The sequence below is a fragment of the Anguilla rostrata genome, chromosome 3 (assembly GCF_018555375.3).
Source record: "Anguilla rostrata isolate EN2019 chromosome 3, ASM1855537v3, whole genome shotgun sequence".
In the NCBI taxonomy this organism is placed as follows: Eukaryota; Metazoa; Chordata; class Actinopteri; order Anguilliformes; family Anguillidae; genus Anguilla; species Anguilla rostrata.
The window spans coordinates 48715109-48742886 of NC_057935.1; the positions used below are offsets into that span (position 1 = coordinate 48715109).

At 42.3% G+C, this 27778-nt stretch overlaps 1 protein-coding gene across 4 annotated transcripts in view; it reads left to right on the forward strand.

Annotated features, from left to right (window-relative positions):
* Positions 1-288: 288 nt before the first annotated feature.
* The window catches only part of farp1 (FERM, RhoGEF (ARHGEF) and pleckstrin domain protein 1 (chondrocyte-derived)), an 84355-nt gene continuing 56865 nt past the window's right edge, over positions 289-27778 (forward strand). The window contains exons 1-2 of one of the 4 annotated variants that reach the window (XM_064327966.1): positions 289-309; positions 11555-11747. In XM_064327966.1, coding sequence (XP_064184036.1) covers positions 11577-11747 — 171 coding nt within the window. In that variant the 5' untranslated portion in view covers positions 289-309; positions 11555-11576. Of the gene's footprint in view, positions 310-447; positions 839-879; positions 1163-11554; positions 11748-27778 lie in introns of those variants that run through there. The other 3 variants (XM_064327967.1, XM_064327964.1, XM_064327965.1) reach the window with 3 other exon arrangements.

Below are 27778 nucleotides of genomic sequence, written 5' to 3' on the forward strand. Positions count from 1 at the left end.
CAGACTTCGAGTGAAATGTGCTTAGCTGGAACTGTTTTAGAATTGGAACTGCTAATCCTTATTTCACAAATTAGGATATCTGTTCCAGTAATGTAGTTCTGTGGTCTCGGGTTTAAACCCAAGCCAAGCACACTACAATTGACTCCACTTTTCACCGCTGTGTCCTCTTCGACTGATAGCATACGTTTAAAGGGAAATATACCCCACTGCTAGGCCAACAAATAGTGAGGCGCTTAACATAGTCGCAAGCTGATTTTTGGGCCGTGTCCGAATCCGCACACTTGCCTACTGAGGCTACTGTGTTTACCGGTACGAACCTTTGTCAGGAGCGGCATTCGTCATACATACTAGGGATTTTTTGGTAGATTGTCATCCACGAATGTTCGTAAGCCGTAGTTTGTAGCCGTTTTTCCGATTCAATTCTATTTCTCTTAAATTATTGGCAGGAAGTTATCCTTGGAACACGACAGGCTTCCAGGACACGCGCATTTTCTCGACCGAGGCAGCAGCTAGATGGTGCTATATAGCCATATGATTCCTTCAGTTGATTTGATTAGGTTTGGACGGGAGATGTAGTGCCAGTTGCAATGGCTGGAGGCACTGTGCTGCCTTATTGTTCGTTTGACTAACAAACTCCATGCGAGTCTACCGCTTCTTTCAATGTAATCCTGTATGTTTAACCAGTCGGTCCGACATGGCGACGATGAAGAAGCCTTGTATCGGAACAGTCAAAATCTAATCTATGAAGTCATTTGCGACTGGAATTGCAAGGGGGATTCCTATCCAATAACGCCCTGGAAATTTTACACGTGCGCGACCTGCAAATATTTAGCAAAGGGTGAGAAAACTCATATCAATTTTCTTGTTCTCGAAGCCTTGCCGCTAGCTAACTTGTCCGGGGGCAGATTAGTGCTAAGACTATATCTCCGGCTACCTGCAGTTTGTTTCATTTTGTGACCTTGTCGTGTATTTATGTCTACTTCAAATGTAGTTCTTTACTTTGTGTTGTTTGCATGTGGCATTCAGCTACTATTATAGCGTTTTGTCAGCGCTGAAAGACCCGCCGTATTTGCCGGTGCTATTCTCATCAAACGAAGCTGTAAAACCACAAAGACACGCAAGGCACTTGGTGTTCGTTACAGTTACACGGACCTGTCTGGAGGCAAGTGAACATGTAGGGCTACGGGGCAGGCTACTAAAAATATCCTCATATAGAAAATGATTTCGAACATTATTCAACAGGACAGTTCTCCTCTTGTCCGCTTAATGTTAAACTCGTATCTTACGCGCAAAGTCAAGGGACTTTGGGATTCGTAATTGTTCTCTGAACTAGCCATCATTATATGGGCTAGTTTTGATGGACAGTGTGCATCACTGTTCTGATGATTTCACCAATTTTCCTTTCTCTGACTAGTTTAATATTTATTTAAGGCAACTAACAACGTATACAAGCAAGACAGTTTAAGACTGCATGAGGAATATAAGTAGGCTACAGAGCCTTGTTTGGCGACCGCGCGTGTTGCGTGTGAATGAGATGAGAAAGCTAATGTTGACTAGTTGCAATTTATCTGCACCGCTACCTTTCAGTGTGAAGCTGGCGTGCACAGACACAGCTGTGGCTATGTCTATAGTAATTTACCTGCCTTTGGTTTAGCCTATTGATTTATTACATTAGGATTAGACTCCGCTAAACTACATTCCGTGAAGCCCAGCTTCTGTGATGTTAGTGGCTGCCGTTGGATTGTATCAGGTTCCGTTTTGTATTTCAGATTGAGGTAACAAAAATTGTTTTGCATTTTTCGGGAAGTGTATGTCATTGCACTTCGTCTATTTGTTCATACACCCCAGGAACTATTCTATCGTAGGCTAATTTTGTGTGACGGCGCAATTATAGGCTACTGAAATGACATGTAGGCTAAGTGCCAATTTATTTTTTGTTAATAGGACAATAGACTACTATTATGATAAGCATACATTATTATGAACGCATATGCTCAGGTGAAGCTTGTTCATTTTTTTATTTGTATTCTGTGCGGTTTCCAGTGTTTTCAATTCCAGTGGCCTGTAGCATGAATGGATGAATGAATTAATAAAATAAATAAATATATTGGTAAGTAACAGTCTTTTGTTGTTGACATGGCCTACTCGTCCATAGCCATCGGTCACCCCCTCATAATTTGTCATTTTCGATATTTCTGTATCTTCATCAAAAAGGATGAGAGTAACCCATATACCATCGTTTTATTTCGTATGAAAATGTTTTATTGTCTTGGTGTTCATGCAGATTAAATATTACTCTCATCATTAATCTTCTGGGTCTGGTTAAATCGCCGTTTTATCTGCCTGGTCTCAACAACCAAGAACTATATTTTTCCATGGTTAGCAGAACATTACTTTCCTTGTGGTAGGCTGTATGCTAGATTATATGTCTGGGCGAAATTGTTCATTTTACAAATCTGGCAATCGTGTTCCTTTTATTTTTGTATACACAAGGATGGGGACGGGCCAAATAACTTACTAAGAAATTTCACAAATTTACATATATTTAGGCCTACTATTGAACAATTATACCCATTAGCCTACTTGTAGCTACATGCAGTGCGGGGGAGGTGCCATTGGCGTATCAATTTGTAAGATGCAGGATCGTTCAATTACGAGGAAGTCATAGGCTATGTCAAAGCCTGGTCTTTGAACGTGTGGCAGTCTAATTCAGTCTGACTATCCACATTGCACAAACTGGCACAGAGAGGGTTAAGTCGTGTGGGTGGCAATGCCTAACGTGCAGAAAAAGATCTCGGCCATTTTTTGTGAGGTCCCAGGGATTAATAAATGTGTGTTCCCACAACTACTATGCAACTGAAGGGGGCGTTGCCAGTGGAACTGGTGGTATGTTTGTCTTTGTGTGGGGGTAGCAATGTTATGAGATCTGCTACGGCCTGATCCAAGTGTCAGTGTGTGAACTTTTCCTTTATATTTAAGCATGGACTCCATTAGTATTCACTGGATACGGGCCCGATTTTACTCACTGTAAAAATGACCTGCAGAGGATGTTCTTAAATTAAAACTGCAAGAATTGAATGTCTATTATTAGTTTGTAACATAATGTGTGAACTCTAGGTCCTAATTTAGCATTCAGACCAAATAAGTGTTAGCCTATGATTTGCACTGGAAGTGCAAGCAGAGGTATAGCTGGCACACCAATTGAAAGCAGAGAAAGTGGGACACTTTTTTTCTTGAGTCTCATAGGGAGTTGCACTGGCAACTCATTCTATCAAACTACCATTATATTGTGCTAGTGACCTGTGGCCATTTGTTTGAGCTGAATGATGAATACTATTAGGCAGGCAATGCTTTATAATGTAATCAGCTCAATGACATTTCTCCAAGAAAAGCAATTTAATTTTTCACAGTAATGTCTATTAAAATGTAATATCCCTCAATTTTAACTCGATCATACGTCTGTCACAGTGGACCGCCATGAAGTCATAAGTTATTTGAAATTCATCATTAGCACCTGGCTACAATTGAGGTGGTGTCGTTAGTTTGGTGTAGCCGTTGCTCCCTCTGAAAGTATGACTTGCACTGTCTGCACATTCTTGTGGAAATAATGTTAGCATAATTGGTTCTGTTGTGTGTCCAAGAAATACTCTGAGGATTTGTGTTGTGCAGATATCCTTGGTACCTACCCTTACTAGGGCATTTTTAGGACATTTTTTTGCAGTTTAATGATCAATGGTGGCTGCAATATTCTTTTTGCAGAAGACCAACTGTTTTTAACAGCCTTTTAGTTCTAATTTGGTCAGTAACAGTGAGTTCTGTGCTGATTCAAAACTACGGAACGGTTTAGGCTATGTGTTGACAACTACTGTCTATTGTGACTGATTTGATTTGCTCTTTGCCTAAAACTTTGTGTGCACTTTTCTGAGTTGTAAATTGCCCTGGATAGAACTGTGTACTATTACCTGAATGTAATGTGTAATGGTTAAGAGTTCTTATAATGATGGTAGTGAATGTGAACATATTAATTTTTTGGGCATTTGTCATCACTTGCTTCCTTCCTAATGGGCAGACCTTTTAATGCTGTTCGACCAATCAGAGCACACTCAAAGCACATTCAGGCAAAATTAACGTAATTCCGTTATTACGTTTATTCACCTGTTTTTCATATTGGCAAATGCGGGACATTATACCACTGGCGGCCAAAATATCCCCTTCTGCTCAAATTCAGCTGGCCTTAATGAAACCCAGTTGTGTGTTTTGTACATTGACTGTGAGGAACCTGTGTTCCAGCTCAAACGCCCTGGGTCTTTCTGCTCTGCTAAGCAAGCACGTTCAAAGGTAGGTTAATGTGTCCCTTGTGCTCCTCCTCACTCCTTTATTCAGTCTAGATGCGGAGCTGACCTGGCCTGTTCTGACTGGATGCCGTGTTAGCCTAGCGCTTCTTCTGGGCGTCCTGAGTTTGAATTGCAGCGCAGGCAGGGCAAGCTGTCGCTGACATTCCTCCGGCCTGTTCACTTGGGCTGAGATAGTGAAAAGGGCAGCAGTTGGTTCTCTAATTTGCCAGTTTTTTGGGGCAGTGGAGGGCAAGTGTTGCCAGAATGAGGGGCTGCAGGATTAGCAGGCTGGTCTCTTTTTGTCCCAGATCTCACTTGAAGTGCTGTTTGGTCAGGGAGCCAGGCGGACCAGGGTGCTGTCATTGCCTGTGTGATATGGTGAAAGAAAGGGGTCAGGGAACAAGCAGCTGTTACCGGGATACAAAATTTTACAAGGAGTCAATATGAACAAACAGGCTTAGCTTTGTCCAGGTAACTTGGTCTGTATAGCTTTTTAGAGTGAGGCATTAATCCAGGATTTTGGATGGGTTTTGTCTGTTATTCCTTCACAATGATAGTCTGCTCTGGAGACAATAAACAAGGCCCATCATAAGTAAATGCTTACCTATAATGGACCTTTTTAGTCATTAGTACCTTTGAACTAACCCTGGTTTCACTAACACACTCTTGTCGGTAATTATTGTTTACACCTTTTAAACCTTGCGATTCCATTTTGTCTGTAGTAAACAAACCATTTCTGGGGCACCATATGGCCATTCTGTGTGGAGAAATTTAATTTGCAAGTATTTTCAGAAAGTGCATAATATGGCCGAGGTAGCCTATATGTATGTGCATAGGCATCCATACACTATACATGCATGTGTATTGCTTGCATATTCTGTGCATCTGTCTGAATATCTGAGTCTGGGCCTGCATACAGATAGACCAACTCTCTATCTGTATGCAGGCATGTGTGTGCGTGTGCGAGTGTGTGTGTATGAGTCTGTGTGTGACTGCGTGAGTGAGTGAGAGACAGAGAGAATAGCATGGTTAGGATAAAGTCAAGCATTTCTGGTTCACAGTGAACATTATTAGATGCCCTGATAAAGGAGTGGTGCATCAGAAGAACATGGCTGAACTCAGTGTGGCTCATGTGCAGTCGACCCTAATGTCCTGACCGTGTTCTCTGAATGTCAGTGTTCTTCACAGTCCCATAAAGAGCACTGCACAATCAGATTAGATCTGTTTACAGCCAAAATGAGCTCAGTCCTCCCACTGACAGTTAAGGTGTGCAGTTTATGAGCATTTAACAAATTACCAAAGTAAACCGTGGCATGATTGTTTGTAAAATACAGGAGGTCAACCATGCTTGGCCTTATTCAGCTCTCATAGGCTGTGTACTTGACTGATTTTTACCTACAAAAGGAGGAAATGGTGATTTTAGCTAAAAATGGCTTCCATTCACAGTTGAAGTGGAGGGGGGTGGAATGAAAAACAGAAATCTCTGTAATGGGATACAGTTGTCCAGCTCAGCTGTAGAGCATACTAGTTTCCTTATTGCCCATTACTTCATGACCTTCCTCTTGCTTTGGCCATGGGTAACTTGTCATGGACCATAGATTTAAGTGGTTATGATTGATTTAAGGAATACTATTTGCAAGTTGCTTAACCAGTGTAGAAGTGTAATGTCTGCAGGCTGTTCTGATCCTGTTTCTGCATGTTGGTTTTAAGCAGTTTTTAAAAGGACATAGGCATTAGGTGTTGGATCTTATCCAGAATGGACTATATCTTTACAGAGTTTTGTATGACATTCTTACTCATTGTCATACAGAAGACGTGAAGGTGTTATGTTTCTATTTTGACAAAAGCTTGCGTTTATAAAGCGGCAGAATTTCACTTCCCTTTTGTCTGAAAATGATGTGTAAAACTGTCGCAAACACTGGCTGCTTGCTGAATGTATATAGGCCTAGGTGTGGACAGTACATGTGCATGTCACCTGGATACCTCTTACAAGAATTAGGCCTAGATTGTTGTTTGTTCTGCTGTAGTTCAACCTGAGAGAATCTAGTGTTTACTAAATAAACAGAACCTTGTTTGGCTAGATCTGATTTTTTAACTTGGAAATAGTTCTAATGGTGCATGACTTTAGGGAGTACTTATTGTATTGTTCTCGTTTAGAGGGTTTGGAGAAGTGGCTAACCTGGTCTGAGCTGGTCTGAGGAAATGAGGGAGCGCTAGTCGATACCTTTCTCACACAGTTGTGCCGCTGGTCTCACAGTCAGCTGCATGGAGCTAAGGCCCAGGCTTGGGTAAATGGACAGCTGTACAAATTGGGGGCTTGTTTGCAGAATGCAAGTAGCTCTGGGTAAGGGCGCGTCTGCTAAATAAATAAAAACATTAAAAAAACCTTCCTATGATCATGCACATATGTGGATGATTAAATGAATTTGCTTGATCCAAGTTCACCATTCAGTTTTTTATTCATCCTTTATTTATACAGATTGTCTCATTTGAGATTAAAATCTCTTGCCAGAGGCCTGTTCACGAGAGAGCTGTTTATGGCCAGGCATTAGTGCCGGGACCCTCGTGACGATGTTGAATACTTACCTCAAGGTAGCCTAACTGATGGTTTACGCAGTTAAAGGTCATGGGCTGGCTGGCCTGAGGTTGAGGCAGAGGTGTAACCTGTGAATGATAAGATCTATTGATTTTGTAAACCTTCTGTTTAGTATGTAAGGTGGACATCTGATATATGTGTGTGTGTGTTTGTGTGTCTGTGTGATATTTAATCCATTAATTACATTCTGTTTGATATGATGCCTTTCACATTGTCCGAGGGTGCTGTGGAAAGTGCAGAGAAAAGAATAGTAATTTTTCTTGTCATTAAATGATCCATAAAATAAAATTATAGTTGCTGGAAAATCTAGCTTTGCAAAAGGGGAGATGCAAAGGTTGGAATTATATAGAAGAGACAGAAGCATGCAAACATAACACACTGACAATGGGAAAATGGTAGTAAAGAAAATAGCTAAATTTTTGTAGTAATATAGGCTGTATAAATGACTGCACGGTACTAGGTTCCTGCTGTAGAGAAGATGGATCTAATGATAAAGTGATACAGACTGTATCATCATCAGTTACAAGAATCAAATGAATAATATGAACAAACTGGTAGCAGGATCGTAGAAGAACAATTTTCAGAGTATGTGATGGAACAAGGTAAGCAATTCTATTAGGATTCAGTTGGAGGTAAAGCTGTTTTAGTGAAGGACTACAGATTTGTGCAGTGATGATATGAAAATGCCCAGTCCAAGGAAGGGAACTGAGGTGAGCAGATTTGGTCAGGGTGCCCATCCCCCTCGGTTCACAGCAGGTCATCCATGCTACAGGGCCCTACCAGTCCCTTTCATTTGTCACTGTCTTGTCTTGGTCTTGCTTTGCAATGGCTTCATCTTATTTGTGCCCAGAGGGCTTTCGATCAGGCTGCTTCCTGATTGGCTGTGTGGTGGCATAACCCTCACACAGTGCTTCCTGTAGAATAGTGCGAAATCCTCTAGCACAGGGCTCTCAAACTCAAATCCTGGAGGGCCGCTGTGTCTGCTGGTTTTTGATGTGTTCCTGCACTTAGGTACTTAATTTAAGTCACCGATTGGCTAAAGGATCAGTCCACCTAGTTTCCAAGGCCTAAATCGGCTGCCGGTTGAAAGGAAATCACAAAAACCAGCAGTGACTACAGCCCTGCAGGACTGGAGTTTGAGACCCCTGCTCTAGCACATATAGTTTTTGCTATAACTTTAATAAAACTTCAAGTTCAAGGAGAGTTCAAGGTCATCTAAAATCTTTGACTAGAAAATGTACTGTAGGTCATATATTAAGGTGTAGAAATGGAATGTTAATGGGATTCACATGCCTTTTTGGTGAAACACTGCCAAAACGTTAAAGTCAGTACGATATTGTATTGTTGAAACCAAATAAAGCCAGATTTGGAAGACCAGCACCACTATTTCAGCATTTTGAATGTATTCATTTATATGCATCAATAAATAAGGCTTGAATTGATGGAATCCATGGGCCTAAACTGTCTAAAAGATTTTGTCCTGTCTATGGACTTAAACTTGTGCCAACCCTTCTGTTTTTGAATAAAAGTTGATCTTCTCATTGATATCTCCACCAATGGCCTTCTATCTCTGTTCCCTGTATCTGAGATTCATGGTGACTTTGATCCAACTGGCCTTTGTTTCTTATGTAAATCTGGACACACACTTGAATGCCTCTCTGTAACTGTTGAAGTCTTTGGTCATACTTTGAATGACATCACAGCTATGGAATGTGTAGTAAACAATGTAGAACTCTGCTAGCCCATGCGCAAGCCAACGGAACAGTGCCGCTGCTCTCTGCCAACCCACAGTGAAAGCTTCTGTTGCAGTTTTTTTAAAGGCCAACAAGCACATGCTGCCTGGGAATAGCACAGTAGAGCCATACTTCTTAGTCTTTGTATTTTGTCTTTGATAGCTTAGTTGTACCAGGAAGTTTAAATTGGACCCAGAGGCCAGGTCTTGATGAAGTAGGAAATTGCAGCATCTAAACTGAAAGCAGGTGATTCGGGAGCTTAGCTTTCATAGCATTACCGTTTTATGCCCCCCCGATTTCCGAACAATTTGTTCATTTCACTCCAGAAAAGTGATTATTTGGGCACACTGACAGATTTCTCTTGGGTTACTTGCGAAGGGGTGCTGGTTGGGTTTTATTGATCAGTGGCTGCTGTTCCACCCTGTTCGTATTTAAATGTTGTGTTGCTGGCTGCATATTGTCTTAATATGTTTGTATTGACAAAAAGAGGTGCTTAATGTGAACGGCTCTGTCTCTGAAATATTGCAGGAGCTTTTTAACTTGACAGTTTTTTAAGGATGTAACATGTTTGTTATTAAACTTTATTGCACAGGTATAGTGTGATGGTTAATTCTAATGATTTAGTGAATTGTGATTTGCGCTCCACTATAAATACAACAATGTGCACTTAAAGGTTGTTTTTATCATTGGTATTGTTAAGAATATTTAGCACACTTGCCTTTTTCACAAATTTTCAGAGCATGAGAAGTCAAAATGTCAGACAATCTGCGCAAAAATGTTATTCAATTTAAAAAAGAGCTTTTCCAATGGATTCACAGTTGGGTAATGAGTAGGTCATTGGCCATCTCGAACAGTTTAAGTGTCCAGAGCAGTCAGAGCCACAGTTGTAAATTACCATGTGTTTTAGAAAAGTATTAAAAGGATTCATTAAAAAATTAATTACCGAAGACCAAAGAGATTAGGTCTCTGGGGATGGGAAGGAGCTTTGTGAGAAATAGTAGATGAGGATGGGCAGTATAGAAAGGATAGAAAATACATTTTAAAATTTTAATAAAAATAAAAAATCTCAGGCTGTTGAGTAGCTCATCCTGTTAAGGCTCAGCTCTATTGTGTCAATTGGCCCTGCAGTGTGGCATTGAATCCAGACCTTGTCAGTGCAGGCTGTGGCAGGCAGCCCTACAGGGGCGGAGCGTAGTTGGATGTAGTATCGCCTGAGGTGGGAAGCCGCTGGGGCATTTGTCTCATTGTGCGTCGGTGACCTGCCCTGGCCAATCGGACACCCTCAATCTGGCTCCTCTGCCTGAGCTGGTGAACTGGTGGAGTGCTGAGTGAAAAGAAGCAGCGATATGACATCACATGTTTCTGAGGCGAGTGTGTACTGAACCGCCGGAGGAGGTTGCAGTGGTAAGCACAAACACTGCCAAATCAGGTGTTGCAGTTTGGAATAGAATTGGTGTGAAATGAGAGGGAACTTCAGCCATTTGATTTCTGATAGTGTGGTCCCATTTTCCTCACTGCCTTTGGATTTCCTTTCATCTGTCTGTCACACCTAATGGACGGCAGTTTCTGGTGGGCTGATTCTGCAGTACAGTGGCTCTTTTGTTCAGACTGGTCGAGTGAATTGAGACTAATAACGGTGCAACATGAGAGCAATGATCTGTGGTGAGCTCTAGCCAAGCAGAGCGTTAGCGCTGTATTGGCTCAAAATCACAGAGCATAGGGATAGCTGCAGCACAGAAGCATTGACTCCATATGTCGCCGGAGCCTGGATAAAACAGTGAGATACTTTCATAATTCATCATTTCTGAATTTATAATGCATTCATTTCTTGTGGTGACAGAGTGCTCTTCCTCCCAGGGTATGATAGGAAGGGATGGAAGTGATAAACACAATAGAAAGCAAAATGTCAACCCGTGGAGTTGAAGTCGGAAGAAATAGGCTAGGCCTGAATAATTTAGATTGACAAAATACATTGCAGGTGAAATATGCTTGTCTTTCCCTCAGCTGTGTTTTTAATTAATTTCCAAAGCGTCCTGACAGTCCAGTATGTAAATGTAATTGGCAACTTGTACAGCTGTGATAGATCCCTGGGGGGTGATGTGAAGCTTTCACATCCCATTGTTGCGGTCACCATGGAGACTGATCTTCGGGGACTCCGTAGTGACACTAGGCCGTTGTCAGATGATTGGTACCACCATAGTATTGTCTGCTGGGAAGCACTTTCTTGGCTTTTTGCTCCTCATGTTTCCTGGCTTTTATTGTGAAGGATGAACTCTTTCCTTTCATAACCAGATCCTCTTTTGTGGCAGGTAATTGTGTCCACAGATCCCGGAATAGATGCCCTCGCCTTGCTTTCAACGTGTCCTAATTGTCTCTGAGACGTAGCCTGGCCCTTTTTGGTTTAGATTCTTAAATTCCCATAGCAACAGTCAGTCTGTGTGATAATAGGCCATTGACTGTGCGCTACCTGTTAGATCACTTTTTTTCTTCTTTTTTTTACACAAATCTTTTCTTCAAATATCAGTCAAAGTAAGAAATAAGCAAAGACTGAACAAGTTGCATCTCTGAGCTGAGCGCTTTCTGCCCTGTAATTTTGAAGTTCCTTATAAAACAGAAATAACTTTTTCATTACTGTTACCAGATTGATGTTCCTCATAGAGATGATCAGCTCTATAGGCTAATAAATGTTTACATGCTCCCACACTAACCAAAATGGACCAGCTCTATGTTCTCCAATACCCACCAAGGTGGTTGGTGTAAGGCTAACTAAATTACCAGCCAAAAATGGCTTACATCCACATTTGGTGGTGTGGCGGGTGTTGATTTGAAGCTCTCATGCTCATTCGTGTTTGTGAATGTCATCGTATGGTGTCCCATCTCCATCCTGGCAGGAGCTAGGCTGCGGGAGGGACCATGGTGGATGCGGAGCCGAGACCGAGAGCGGGCCAAAGGCTGGGCGCTCAGGAGAGCCTGGGGATCAGCACCCTGGAGCCCGGGCACAGGCCTCCCGCCATGCCCGCGGGCCGGCACGTCCCCCTCAAGGTCCGCATGCTGGACGACGCCGAGGAGGTCTTCGACGTCTCGGTGAGTCACGCTCCGCCCTCTCGAAGGCCTGTCTGAAATTGTGCTTTTAAAATTGCGTGTCATGTACAGTTCCTTCAGTGTTTCGGTAAAATGTATTGTTACCAGAGCTAAGACAAGCGCCTTGTAGTCCAGACATGAAAATGAAATTCTCATGAACGCAATTGACTCACGAAAGGCAACGTATTTTATTACATGCCTGATTTAGTGCTGTGAAGAACGATGTAAAGAAGGTGCCCAAGTGTGTCCCAATATCTTGCCATACTGCTATTGCAGTCATCAAAATGAATACAGTAATCACCAACAGCACGTTTATTTGTACGTCTTTTAGTACAAAGGGTATGTGACAACCATGTAAGATTAAGTACACTGGTGATATCAAGCAAGTAGCTGTAAATAATCATTTACATGCCAATTATAGAGTACATAGTTGTTGGACTCTGAATTAATCTGAGATACTTTCATAGATAATACTCTAATTTTAATGGGATATAAACCTTTGTAAACAAAATATAAATATAATTTTGAGATAAATTGTGTTTCTGTGTTTCCTTACTTTGTAGATACCCAAGGGAGTCTTAGAGAGCTTAAATTAAATGTATTTTCTTTTTTAAAATGTTTATATTTGCTTTTCTAATGATATGGGCTCCTGCTGGGTGTATTTCTTTTGCCCAAGAAAGTCGTTCTTTAAAGAGGGAATATTATGTGGACAGCAGTCTGTTGTTATGGAAACCGAATTAAACTTCAAGATTACCATTGCATGAATGGGACAACAGAATGATTGGTCTAAATTTGTCAATAATGATATCTTGCCTTGAATTCTCTACATTTCATTTTACTTCCTCTCTGGTCTAGAAGACAATTTCCTTTTTGTTGGATTCGGGCACTAAAAACAGAATGCAAGATGGTACTTTTACAGAGAGGAGCTATTTTTCCAAATCCTCTGCCATTACTCCATTCTTTTGAATGGCTCATAACACTAAATATAGTTTGCACATAGATGGTTTGAATATCATGTAGGAAGACATATTTTTGAGATTTTTATTGAGAAATTGTCAGAATTTATTGCACATTCTATTGGGAAAAAATGTAGAGTTGCTTTTTGAAAGTTCCAGTTTTTCCAATGTGTGTGCCAGTTTATGGCACTTGTTTTCCATAGTATAAATAAATGACCAGTGTGGACCAGATAAGGTTTATAGTTGTTAATAGGTGTTAATGAACATCCAGGTGTTCTGTTAATCTTTAATGCCTGTCTAGCCAGTATTGCTTAATGGCTTAACAAGGTATGCACTGTTTTGAAAAATGCTTTCCTGGGTTTGTAAGGCTCTCTATTAGAGGTGAGCCTTTATTTTTATGTGCAAAATGGACTGAAGTCATTTGCTGGTTTCCAGAGGTTTTTTATAATAATACCAACGCTAATATGGCTGGCTGGCAGTGCAGTGCAGTGCAGTGCTCTAGGCTCAAAGTTTTTGTACAAAAGCCATTTGTGTGGAATCACTAACCTGAACCAGTCAATGAGCCTGTTCTTTCCTCCTCAGGGACACTGCATTTAATTATCTTGCATAAAACAACAGTGGTATTTGAGTGGAATTTGCTATTCAAAATGTTGACATTTATAGAGTAAAATGTGTGTATATATATATATGTGTTGGGTTTCATTTTTTTAATTAGCTAGATGATCTGATTAAACAGTGAACAAGACCAGGTCAAAACCTAGTATATGGCTGGACCTAACACACCTCATCCGGCCAACCAATGGTGTAACTTCATCACTCAGTCACTCAGTCACAGACATTCACGTTTGTAGGGCTGGCCCCGCTGTTGCGGTCCAACCAAAAATATGTTTAGATTTAAAATAAGGGAGTATAAAACATACTTAACATGCATACATACTTAGATGGCTGACTAAATATATTGACATTTTTACTAGATTTGCATTCAAAGTTTTTATAGGATTGTGAGCTGTAATGTGCATTGGTGCAGGACACTTGATAGAGTTTGTGTTGTCTTAGTTCATTACCACATGCTCCTGTGATTGCCACAGGTAAAGAATAGCCACAGTGCTAACTAGCATACAGGGCACTCCAGGACTCTCCTCCACAACGTCCAAGCTTCTGCAGTCAGTGCTTCATCTGTTGTCAGTCGATTAGCAGCGAGTGACCTCCCAGAGCAGGCCCATATGGCACCAGCTATTGAAGGGGGTAGGTGTAAGCGCAGACTGCGTAGCTAAGGGCTGCTAGCCTTAGCCTTGACCTCGGTCCAGATGGTCTCTTTGTGACTGTAGGTGGCTGTGCACACGCTTGGTGTTCTCCTTTAAACAGCTGCACTGGCGGCTGGTGGCCCATCCGCATGGGACTCTGGACGTTCCGTAAAATCGTAAAGAGTTACCATGACAGCTGTCCTGTTGTGCTTTGTTCCCTTGGCTTGGTAGAGAGGAACAGAGGGGTATGTTTTTCTTCATTTGCCAAAAGTAGCACAAATAAAATATACCTTTAGTGAAGATTTGGCTTATTTTATGACCTAAAGTGATTATAGCCAGGCCCAGTAAAAATGTAATATAATTGATATTTAATGTTTCATTTTGAAACATGTTTTGCTTATCTTGGAAACAACTTTTTTGGAAAGATGAATTAAAATGACTCTGGTAGGAGACATTTAATTTGCAGGAGAATTTGACTCGTGTACAGGCCCTACAGGTTTAATCACTCTGTCACGAAGGACTGTATTTGAATTTTGCTAAGATTTCATGGTCCTGGAGAGCTGTATGAAAGCACTGAGACTGTTGGCAAGATAAAGTTATAAGCACTTTGGGGATTATTACTTTGTGAAAGATGGGGTGTTATTGGGAATTGTAGGCAGCTAATGACAAGACGAGCATGTCCAGTTATGAGGTAATATGTTTTTCGATTGTCACCATGGGAGCATTCAGTTCTGCCGTTTGACTGGCTAAGACTGAGCACAAAAAAGGTCTATTCTCAGTTCTTAAAGAGCCACCTGGGCTTCAAGGCTGATTTGAAGGTAACTGAACAATCTCAGCACTGTTTGGACGACTGTGAAAGGACAACACGAGGCTCATTCAGAAAGCAGGTTCAGGTAGTCACAGCAAGCCCTTATTACACCTGCCTCTGTAACCTAGCCTGGATTGTGTTCCCATTTGCTGACATGTATATGGGAGGAGAATGGTGATATGTGGTAACTTTGGAATATTTTAGATTTTCACTGCCAGTAGTCAAGTTCCCTCTTGCTTTGTCCTAGTTCACTGATGTTTTTGTGTACTGCTTGGCATTTGTTTCTTCAGCGTTAATGTCAGTCAATATGTACTTGAATTCATGAGGACGCTTTCTTATACATGGTTAAACTAAACAAACCCTAGCTTTTCATCGGCATGGAAATGCTGTACCAAAGTACATTTGCCCACAGATTTATCCGTAGATATCTCTGATTGCTTGAAGATACCAAGTGTGAGACTACTGGGTTGCCTGGGCATTAAATCTCGACCATGCTGGTGCCAGCTGTGGCTGGCAAGGAGACGCACAAGTGTTTCCCAGCAATCGGAGGGTTTCATGATTAGTTGTCATTTAGCAGAAATTGTTTTTAGTTAATCTTGCAGTAAGTCTCCTTTATGTTCGCCGTACTTGTGGTTGTCATGGATTAATGAGTTTTTTATGTTAATTAAAAAGAAAACCTTAACTAGAACAAGTACAAATGGGAACATTTGAACGCAATGAAAATTATTTATTATATATATATATATATATATATATATATTTTTTTTTTTTTTTTTTTTTTTATAAAGCATTTTGTTATTAAAGGCAGCTATAACGTTCCTGTTCTGGTTCAGCTTTTTACCTTAGAAATGGACGTCCGTCTGTCACTATAATGCAGTGGCGGTGGAGGAGCCGAGGTAAGCAGTTTCCAGCCCCCTCTCTGTTTGTGTGGCTCTGAATTTAAGAATTTAACTGCGTTAATCCATTCAGCTGACACAACCTCATCAAGCAGTCAAAGACTGATACTGTTCTGGGGATGATGGGAAAAAATCTAATTGGTGAAATATTTCTATCCCTCCTGTGGGAGGGTTCGAAGCATACTGATGATGGAGATAGATCATGAATGTGCTAAAGCCCACTCAGCTCAAAGTAATGCCCTGCTAAAAAGCCTTGTTATTGCGTTTGGACACAGTTAAAACAGGGTGCTTCTTTTGAAGAAGTGGGGTAGTTAAGGCAAACTTGCCTCAGCATTGATTTCAGCCTGCACTCGACAACCTGCTCAATGTGGGTCTGTTCTCTAGACGTGGAACCAATGCATCTGCATTTTCATTGCATTCAGTTAGCAAGAATCTGGTTTGACTTGTAGTTTGTTGGTATTAGCTGGAAGCACTCTCCTATTTAACCAGTAAGAACGAGGACAGAAACATGAAACTTCTCATTGGGGGCTGTCTGACATCATTCTCGGAACATCTGTGTCATTCTGAGGGGTAGTGCAGGGAAGAGAGAGGGCAATAACACAGAAATATGCAGGAAGATAAAGTCAGAGGAACGTTTAAGGAAAGGCTTAATAAAGAGGTCTTAAGTAGACTGATGGCCCGAGTGAGTCAGTGAGGAAGATATCGTCTTCAATTAAGCTGAATTGGCAGACGCCCAATTTCGAAGGCCTAAGCTGTGTTCATGCAGTCGCAGTTTCCTGTGGAGGTTCTAAAGACTGTTTCTTTGAGGAGTTACTGCGGACTGCAGCAGTTTTACAAAAGACACAGGCACAGTCCACTTTATACTTTTTTGTACTTTGCACTACTTATGGAAAGTCTATAAAAGGAAAACAACCATTCTCCTTCGGAATATAAATGAGTGAAAATTTCTGAAAGTAATTTCCCTTTTCTCAGAAAGGAGAGATTTAGTCCTAGCTCTGAAAAGTATTCTTGTTTGCTCAAGGTTTTAGTATAGACTATTTTCTTCCTTCAACAAGTTCTTTTTTTTTTGTATTGGAAGCAACCGGATATTCTATAATTAAAGGCAATATATAATTCCCAGCCACAAATACCAGGGTTTTTATTGTGTAAATCCCTTCCCCTAATTGCTCTGGGGAAAAAAACTGTTGTGCTGCAGTATTGTACTTTTGGTTTTTTTCATTGCATTTCATATAAAATAAACCTCTTAAAGCACTGTGGGTTTGACACTGCAAACAGGCTCCACTGTAACCAGTAGGGTTTGGTATGACCTCATGTTATTCAGTAACATTTAAGGATGTTTTCACACCAAGTTCCCTGGTAATACATCAAAGCATATACTTTGAACCAAACTTGTGGTTTCCCTAGATTGACTTGCTTAGCTGTAGGCAAGGAAAAGCTGAATTTTCATTTTAAATTAGTTTTTTTAAAATAAATGTGGGGTTATTCCACTTGCTGCTGTGTACAGATCAGATTTTGATTGGTTTTACATTGCAGGTTTCTATCATGCTCTGTTTAGCCTACTTGTTGTTCAGCTGCAGTCTACAAGTACAGTGCAAGGAATACAAGACCCTACATACTGCAATCTTACTTTTCCTGTGCATTATTGGTGCTTTCAAATATTAACTGCAGTGAAAGTAACAGTCTGAAACGTTGAGAATACTCCTTCGAATAGTCCTCTCAAGAACAACATCTGGACAGGAAAAGACTTAAAGGTAAATAGGTGACTGTACATGTCACTTCCATGGTTTGGTTCCCTTTTTGAGAAGTTATTCTCCAATTGAAATTGAATGAATTAATTTCATACTCCAATTTTTTTTGTTGCCCCCCAATGTTCTGACTTAATTTACTGATGGCCCCAGACCACCTTCTCTTATGGTATCTGTTAGATTTATTTTACACCTGTGATTATGTCACTGCCAGAGGTTTCACATATAACGCCAAACTAATTGAACTGTACTTGTATTTGAATCAAATGGTAAGACTAGCTAGGTGTGGAAGCACCTTTGCTTACTTGTAAGAACTAAACCAAGAAAGGTTTGTGGTTTAAATACCATGGTTCATCTCGGCTGCATTCAGAGTGTGTACAGTGTGATCGAACGTGTCTTTGAACGTGAAGTGCAGAGGATCCATGTCTGGGACCAGGGGCTACGTGGGCTTGGGTGTGCGTGTTATTTGCTACCTAATACGACATCTGTGACTCCACTCCACTGGTACCAGACTCCACTCTTTGGCCAACTCAGCCCTTTCTTTTGTGTTCCAAAGTGGAATATATTTCCCTCTGTCTGGGTATAAACTTTGGAATTTGATACTGTTCTGGAACCCTATAGCATGCTGCATCTTGCTGAACGGAATCAAGGTCTCCATAACTCCCTGACATTCCTCATTGTTCGTCTGTGGTTGTGCTCCTCACTCTGGCTGACATTTGAGAGCGCTTTGAGACAAATAATTATCCTCTTTCTTCACTGCGATGCCTGACACCCAATATGGGAAATCCTGTGGGTGGGGGGAAAAATTTAATCTTGAAGGCTGTGCCCTGTAGGCTTTAAACAAAAACTATTGTAATTTATTCATCTCTATGTTTAATGCTGCACAGAAAGGGTACATACAAAGCTCACAAAAGAGATGGGAGAGGCAGAGATCTGTTGATGTGGAGTTCCTGATTCCCAAAAAGATTTTTTCTTTAATTAAAAAACCGTAATGAGATAAAACATTCTTTAACTTTGGGTGGGTGCACTTAAATTAATGTCATAAGTACTGTTTCATACCTTTATTTATCTTATTTTGGTTGATATATGCATTCATGTAGAACTATTTCCTAGTGTTGCACTCATAGGCAGATCTGATAGCACTGCAGTGATTGGCAGGGTGCTATGATTGCCTTAGACATCTGTTGCTAATATGAACTGAAAGAGTGCGTTTGACAGAAACCAGGTTTAAAGAACATTCTTTTGAGAGCAAGGCTCTTTGAGGCATAGACCTTCTCTGGTGATGTAAGAGTTACCTGTATCAAATACTGGCACAAAAGAACATGCACACAATGTATGAAAGGTTCCAAGCACACTAGTTTAAAATACTGTTTTTTAGTCCCATTTTCCCCAGCAACCATTTTACCTATTCTCCTGAATTGTGTCTATTTTCAGATGAGACTGACGAACTCAGTAGAGCGTGTTTTTTTAGTTTTGTTTTTGTTTAGTTCGGCACTGTCTAAGCTTGTTTGTTGGAAATATCACATTTCAGTGGGTTCATTTATATGACAAAAGTGATGTGTCTTAGCTCGTTATAATTTCTGCCCTAGCAAGTAAGAAAATGTCCCCTACAGGAACAGACCCAGCATTTCTCCACCCTAGAGTAATTAGACAAATTGTGTCTTGCTATTTTGGCCTACTGTAATTGCGGCTGAAAATAACAAGTATGTGAATTAGTGGTGTTAATCTTGGAATGTAATCTTCCGGGGGTGTGTCAAAGGGTGTGGGGTATACTTGGAGCATTGCGGTTCACCACCTAGATGCTATTAATGTGCATGTTATCCGATTGTATTAGTTTTAGATCCTATTGATTATGACCATTCATAATTGTCTTCTTGGATATACACTGTAGATTCACATATCAATAATTGGTATCTTGGATATAGACCTACACTGTAGATGTGCATATCAACATGGCTGTGCTTAACCTCTGAAGGGTCTATAAGGTGCAAGAAGGCACCTAGCAAAAGATGGCCCTGGTTAGAAAAGAATGCAGACTGAGACTTGTTAGTTGTGGTGTCTTACTGAGCAGCATACTGGCCATCAAAGCCCAGTGGAAAAGCTCCTCCAGTAAAATGAACTATGTGCCCTCATCATGGCCGGCAGCCTGCCAGTTTTACTTGCAGCCACAGTCCTCCTCCTCCTCCACCTTATCGCCCTGCCGTTTACTGGACCTGAATTGGCTCATTTCGTTCTGTGGCCGAAAAAGGAGGACTGTGTGAGTCAAAAGGCAGTGTGACTCGGTGCAGCATTGGGGAGGCTTTGATGTCACAGCGGCGTGTACTGGACGATGAGGGTGTTGCCTGTGTTTTCAACGATGCACATCTCCTGGGTGTTCCACATAGATTTAATAGAATGCAATTCCGCTTTATCTGGTGTTACACTAATTCTGCAGTTGGTATGTGCAGGACTCTTCTGTAGAAGTGCGTTTATTTTAAAAAAGCATGTTATGGACTAAAATAAACCTAATTCCACTTTAACTGGTTGTATTGTAATTCTGCAGTTAGTGTGTGCAGGAACTTTCTCTAGAATTGAGTTCATTTTAAAAGGCCTGTTATTGAGTACCAGTGAATTGCTTAATTATGCTTTGCTTTAAGATTGCAGAAGCCTCTGTATTGTTTTTCAGTGGCTACAGATGCAGTGTTCTTTATTGAAGACTGTAACTTCTTGAAGTGGCTGCGAGGAATGCTTCTGATGTCTTAAGAACTCATTAAAATAAACCCTGTGGCTTTTTCCTGTGCAACCAACCCGTCTCATTTCCCATTAAGGCTACTTAGTTTCCACAGTTCAATTTCTTCATAAATCGTACACAGTAGGCCCCATAGCCACGTGTGAACTTCCAGGGTCTCGCTCTACAACCTGGCTTGGGATGTGCGCAACGGAATGAATTTTTGATAACCGATTAGCCCACAGCTTTGGAAGTTAAATAAGTGATTAATCACATTTGATACACATTTGAATTTCTCATCTTTAATTAGATTTGTGCTAATGTTTTCAACACGGGCCTAAATCTCATCACTGACCAGTTCAATCTCATTTGAATTTTGGCTTCAATGATCCGTTACTGTGCTCATGTTTCAATATTGTTGCATGAATTTCACTCTGTGATTTTCTTTTCTCCTGATTAAAACCGTATTTTTTGCATAAAGACAAACCCACATTGTCTTTTTTAAACCTGTCATTGAGTTCTTAATAGAAGCCAAATTGATCACCTTTGATCTGTGTTTACCTGACGCATTTAAATGATCCTTACAATTGGAATCGTCTTAAAACTGAACTTGAGTTTGTCTGATAAAATGGCCCTTTTAATATGAAGATGTATTCATATTGTGAGAAGGGAGAGACTAAATAAATTTCCACATTCCTCAGTTAAAGGACAGATTGCACACTGGGTTTTCCAAGTCAAGTTCACCAGATGCTTTTGGTGTGTGTTGCAGTTATTCTATCACGAGGAGAAAATGTATAGAGAACATCTCATCATGTAATTTTTTTGTTTGTTGACCTACCTCAAAGCAAGCGCTGTTATTTTCTTTTCTGCGACAGACGATCGGAGATTTATAGGCATTCAGGGGCGTTTATTCTTTTAGCGACTTTGTTTTTTTAGGCCCTTCTTTCTGACCTCGGCGGAATGTGAAGGAAACCCATTAAAGTTCTGCTGAATGAAAGGGGCTTGTGTGCGGCGGGAGATGAACAGTCCCCCGCCTCCCTGTGCGTGTTCCAGCGCTCATTACTGAAACGCACATGTGAAGAATGAACCTGCTGTCCCTGCCGCTTGCCGCTGTGTTTTGCGAGTGAAACGGGAGCACTTTACCCGCTCGTAAAACTTCAACTTTTTTTGAGAGAATCAGCCGCCCTCAGTCTGAAATGAAGCCTGTTGTTCTCAGCTTGCTTGCTTTCTGGTTACGAACGTAAAACTCGAAAACGGCTTTCTGTCTGGTCTGTGGAATAAGTAATGAAGCGCAGTTGTCCGTTTCGTAACCCGGCTTCCCGCAAATTGTTTTGACGGTATCTTCCATTTTGCCATCTGTTGTGTGCGCGTTTGTGGTGTGTGAATTTTATTCCTTTCTTTCATTTGGGTCATATGCAGTGCTTTGAAAAGCCTCCATTTTGGCATTTTCTCCTCTTTCTCATGGTCTTAAATTCTTTAATTCAGTACAGATGGGTTTCACTCCTGATCCTCTGTCCCACACAGGTGCAGTACATGCAGTGCCAACTATAGCTGTACAGGCAATAGATTAAAGTTAATTGGCAAAATAAGAAATTGAAGTATGAAATTGCCACTAATTATCTTAATTTTGTTCCCCATATTTCATTTACCTGCAATTTTTATGAAAAGGAAAGTCTTTTGCCTTCAGAAGTGTTTAGTCAAAGCTTTTATAATTTTTCACATCATGATTCTAATTACCATTTCCCTGTAAATTCATTGAGAATTTGCATTCTTGTTGCTTTCTGTTGCTGTTCAGTTATACAGTTCTACCTTTTATACAATTCTATACCTGGATAATATAAAATATAAAAATAGCTTTGGCAGGTCAGAATCTTCCCTCATCCTGGATTTGTATGCTTCTGTAAGAGCATCCGCTCTTATAGACGATGCTATTCTTCTCTGACAGGCTCATATGGATCGTGCTACGGCGGGTCACTGCCTGGTTTTTGTGCCAGCTGCTCTCCTCTGCAGCGACGCCGCGGAAGCTGACGGGAGTCGGGGGTGATTAAGGCAGCGGTTTCGCCAGCCTCTCCCCGGGGCGCGCATCCTGCTCCAAATCACACTCCAAATCACGCTCCTGTCAGAAAGGGGGTCTGACATCGCATGTCCGCGGGTCGCACATGCATCTTCACCCGCCTTTGGCTGGGAAACAGGAGGATCATGGGAGCCTGGTTCCACTGCTGATTGTGGGTAGGGTCTTTACAGGGAAATATGTACTTGAGAAGAGGTCAGCATTCAGACTGCTTCAGTTTAGTCTTTCTGTGTGGAGCTGGGAATAAAATCTCCAAGTTCAAGAAATGGTATGAAAAATTATGTATTGCCACACGTCATTGCTTTAATCATCTTTTCTAACATGTCGTGCCAAAGGACTCAAAGACAGTAAAGGCAGAGCTGTTGAACTGTGCATGGGAGAATGTAATGTGTTCTGCATGCAAGGTGTAATTGGCCATAGCGTTGGCCAGGGAGAGATGGTTTTATTCAGGGGCCTCCATAGGCAGCTAACCCCGTAGCGCTCAACAGCACCCCCCCTGGTCAATCAGACGCAGGCAGGCTGCGCGTGCCAGCTGTGTCTGCCGCGCAGGCCGCAGGCACAGTAGCTGCCGCAGCTCAGCTGGTGGTCTGACGGGTGGAAGGGGAATGCGCAGCTGGCTCCGCGCATTTCTGAGGAAGCGCATGCTGGTGTGCAGCCCTTCCAAAGCAGCGCATGGTAGAGAAGTAATGGCACGGGCCCACAGCTATAATCATGTATTCTAGATTGATGCAAAAAATGGGGAAATGCATAGTCAAGGAAGTGGAAAATGAGTGAGCGCTATGAGGTGGCACGTGTGGAAAGACTACCAATGGTGAAGGGGAGAGGCACTTTTTAGAGGTGTCTGAGATGGGCCAGGTAGTGGGCGCGCACTCTCATGTAGCGCTGGGGTTTAGTGTCACACAGAGTGTGGCCGGCGACGGCTTTGCCTTCGGAAGTGGGACACTGCTGGAGATGCTGTCTGTCATTCAGCACGGTCAGTTCCCATCTCTGCTGATGTTCCCTGAGAGGATATTCTGAATGTCCAACCGGGAGCTAGCGATGTGTATTGTATCTCTTGCTTCGGAAACTAAATGCACGTGCCGTATCCTTATTCCACATATCGTACTGTTTCTCATAGCTCACCTTGACTTTAATTTGTGTTCTCTCCCAGCCAGATGGTGTACATTTTTTTGGGAGATGCTTTACAGCATAATTGTGCTATCTCTGGCGCTGGGAGTCTCTTGATTTACAAAGAGAAATGATGGAGTGGAGCAGCTGTTCTGCACGTCTCCTGCTTGTGCATGAGGATGTGACAGACAGTGTGAGGGTGGGGGGGGCTGGGGGGGTGGGGTGGGGGGCTTGGGGGGCAGGGGGTGGTGACAGCAGCCAGTGGGTGTGGCTCCACACCGCTCTCATTTGTCCTTGGACACAGATCAGTGGAACCAGACGCAGCCAAACCTTTCACTGTTATTACCCCAACCCCCCCTCGTCTTAAATCTCACAGAAACGTTCCAGTAAAATGGCTGGCCCCACCATGTGACCATGGTCCCTCAACCATTAGCACTCCTATAGCAAGGGCAAATGGATTAGGCTTTGGCCTGCTCTGATAGTCACAGTCTGTGCCCCTCTTGCTTGTCGCTCCATTTCGCTTTTTAATCTCTGTCTATACGTACGACTCTGGTTTCCTAGCAACCAGGGCTCATATAGGGGGGTGGAATTGCAGCTACTGATTCTGTAGGCTTGAATTGGTTATTTTGTGCAATTAAAATGAATTGGCTGGCTCATTGTGCTATGCATATTAAAATGTGGATTCAATTTTTTGTGTAAACTGTATTAGCCATGCCATTAGTACCATTAGCATTTCGACCTCAATTTTTCCTCATTTGCTACAGTGACACTGCATTAATATTTTATCTTTAGCTTTCCAACAGTTTTGCTATGAGGCAAATAAAGAAGATTATTGTTGACGGTGAAGATCCACATCTAAACAAAGAAAATATTTTTTTATGGATACAGGGGAATACTGCATGATTATTATATTTACCTTTATATTTCATCGATATTTACCATTTCTGGTTTTTGGTCTGAGCAGCAAAGGCCATACCTTCAGTCGCCTGTAATATCTGATACCCTTATCTCTCTGAATGGACTTAACGTAATTCGTTTTGCATATACAGTAGGCAGTCCTGACCCCTGTATGTTATAGAAATGATAATAAGCTCAATCCAGTAAAATGTTAGCCGTGCAAACTGTCCAGTGTGATAATTGCATGCAGGTTTGCACCAGGGACTTCAGAGGCACCCTGGCAGTCTGGAAGATGCTGCCAGCCAACCCCCCGTCTCTGTTAGGACCGAATTTCAGGCAAGTTCTGCCAAATTCCATACTAAAAATATCGAGTTCTATGGCCAGTAAGCTGCGACGGCCTCTCTCTCTCTCTCCTTCGCGGGGCTGTTTTTATGCCCCCGCTGGAGTCCCATGTTCCATGGGAGAGGTGGGAAGCAGGAAGGGGCCGCTTGTTTATTGGACAGGGGTCAGTCGCAGGCCTCCTGGGAAAGGGCACGGAGCCTGAGAGCGCGGGTCCTTCTGGGAAGGCGCTTTGACATGACTGATGCGTCTCTGCCGTTAGACCCCCTCCACCCTTTCACTCCACACTCTCACAAACCCACCCCCCCCCCACCTCACCCCCCAAAGAGGGTCTGTATGTGTGTGTGTGTGTGTGTGTGTTGTGTGGTGCGTGCGTGCGTGTGCGGTAGGGAGGGGGCGGGGGGTAGGCCACCGAGGCAGATGTGGATTTCGCCAGCCTAACAACGCATCTGTTAGACACCTTAATGACATTTTAATGGACGACTCCATTCATTCCGACGTTCCATTGCGAAAACTCCATAAATAATAAAAGCGCGAGATTGCTTGGGCTCTCGGCCCCTGAGTGACATCGATCTGATCTGCAGTGGCTGTGACCGCTGGGGCAGCCCTGTTTCTGTGGTCTGCGGCGTGCAGTGTGTTTTCAGACCGATCTAGCCGTAAATCCCGGCTTATCTCTGACGCTCTCCTCGACAGGGACTAGCGCTGCTATCAAAACCATGGCTGAGCTCAAATCACGCCAGTGGTAATGCAGCGAAAGCTGGCCAAAGCCATAATACATTAAACGTTAAGCATGTTTCATGAGTGTACTAATCATGTAGAGACAGAGTCGGGGCTGCTGCAGCAAGAAGATTATCCCGTGAGCAGCCGTACTCTCCAGTGTACACCCTGCCCTCTGTTCTGGAAAACAGGGTAGTTTTGGATTAGTGCGCAGTGACCAGTTGTACACACCAGTATTTGTCCATATTGGTGACTGAATCTGTCTGTTCATTAATCTTGTTCCCAGTTAGGCATGACCAATGGCGTCCATTTTCGTTGTGTCGTTTGTTCATTATTATTCTTAATGGATCAGCTATGGAGTCACTCTCGAAGTAACCTTGAGGTGTTGGCGAGGGGGTGTGTAATATGAGCCGTGTGTGTTTGCTCATACATGAGAGGCGAATGTGGCGTTGGCCCTGTCGGGGGGGGTCAAGGGGCAATGGGCTTAGGCTGATACTGCTGCTCCAGGGAACCAGAAGGCTGTTTATTCTACCAAAGGGATTGACCTTACGGCTACCTTACCCAGATTAATCATTCTAACCGCTGTCTTTTACTCGTGTTGCGTCTGTTCCCGCTATTAACTTTCCGCCCTTTTAATCTTCTGGAATATTCTCTTGCTTTAGCAGCGAATTACAGCCATTGAAATTGTTTTGTGTATGAAAACAAAAAAATAAGTCCTTAAGTAATAAAGTAAAATAAATAAATACTGAGACATGATGAATGCATTCTCTTTTATTAAATTAAACCAAGGATTAATTTTGGGCTGTTGTGCTTACGGATGCAGATTTGATGTTTTGCCCGGAGATCTGGAACTGCATTTGCGGCACAACATATTTGCGAGAAATATTTTACCATTAGTCACACCGAAAGGTCACTGAAACGAGTCAGGGAGCTAGCTGGTCGATGCAGGTAATATAGATAAATTTGGTATGCACTTGTCTTGATTAATGTAAGTTTGGTTGGCAGTGAGGCTGGGGTGGGGGTTGTGGGGAATCATTTCTGTTCACGCATATACAAGGTGGGTGCTGCACTTGAGTGGTGGTACATTTTCCCCTCTTTCCCTGTAATGCACTGTGAGATCATGAGATCAAAGGTGCTATATGAATTCAGCACATTATTGTTATTATTAGGCTAGTATTATATACATATTTAAATTGATACATGCCATGCTCTATTGAAACTACTCAGGCTAAAGGAGCAAGCAGAGGAGGAACTCAACAGTCAAAACATCTTGTCCCTGAAAATCTGATGGAATTCTGTCATTCACCAGTCCTGCAGACTTGACAGTGATGGAGTTTCGGTTGGGAGCTGAAATGCATTGACGTCAGAAAAGATTTTCTAATGGATGTTCGCCACTCTCTTCAGAGCATAGTGAAGGTCACCCTTGTTTCCTAGTTCAAGTCTACTCTCAAATGCAAAAAAAGAGCTACCTAGAATGGTTAAGCGGCAAGTTAGCCTTTAGCATTAATTTACTGCAGCTGTAGGAGATGCACCAGTTCGTGTAAAGACAGGGCACAGTGAATTTGCACAGTTACTGTGCTAATGCAGGTTTTCATAGGGCTTTATTAGCTAGCTGTGTCCAGTGGAAATGGAGGCCGGGTACAAAGGTGAGATTTAATTGCACTTGTGTGGCTGCGGTTGCTTTCCATCTTGGCTCTACCGTCTGAAAAAAGTGCCTAAAAACGTTAACTGTGCTTATGATTTACCAAAGCACACTAATCCGGCTTTTTTATGAACGCATTCCTTTTTGCTCATGCTGCACATGTCCGTATAAAATCGCCTGGTTATTTATAGATATGAAACACACAAGTTTAAAAGACAACGATGAAAGTTTCATCGTGTACGGGAAATCGTACATATAAAATGGAATCGTTCATATAAAAGAGAAAGCGGGAGATGGAGGTAAATGGAGCCGCGGTTTAGTTAGCCTTCCTGGCTGTAGTTAGTGCAGTCGGCCTTATGGTTGCAGCAGGGTAACCGGGAGCAGTCTGTGGAGGAGACCACCCAGCCTCTCTTGGACGGTCTCCCGTGCTGATGTGTGTGTCTCCAGAGCGGAGCGGAGGTTAGCGCCCGGGTAAGTGGGCCAACCCGCTCACTCATCATTCGCCGCTCACTGAACTGGAAAAGAACCGTGGCCCTGACGGGTCCCTCAGCGCTGTTTCAGTGATAACGTAACGAGGTCCTGAGTCACACTGGAACGAGGTCGCGTAGTCTATGAGCTGCGGCAGCAGAGACCCAGCCTTCTTGCCTGGCACTCGACTGTGGGGGAGGGTCTCACAGCAGTAATGGGACCACCCCCTAGACTAAGAGCGGTCGCCCAGTTCGATCCGCCTCCCCCTCCCTGTCCTCCAAGAAGGACACTGGAAAGCCTGTTCCCTGGAATCATTAAAATAATCTAAAAACACTATTACGCTTCTCTGGCTCCCATAGTAGTGGAATAAATTACAATAGATACCTGTGGTCAGAGGCCGGCTGCACAGTGGTGTAAGTTATGAAAGTACCTCACTA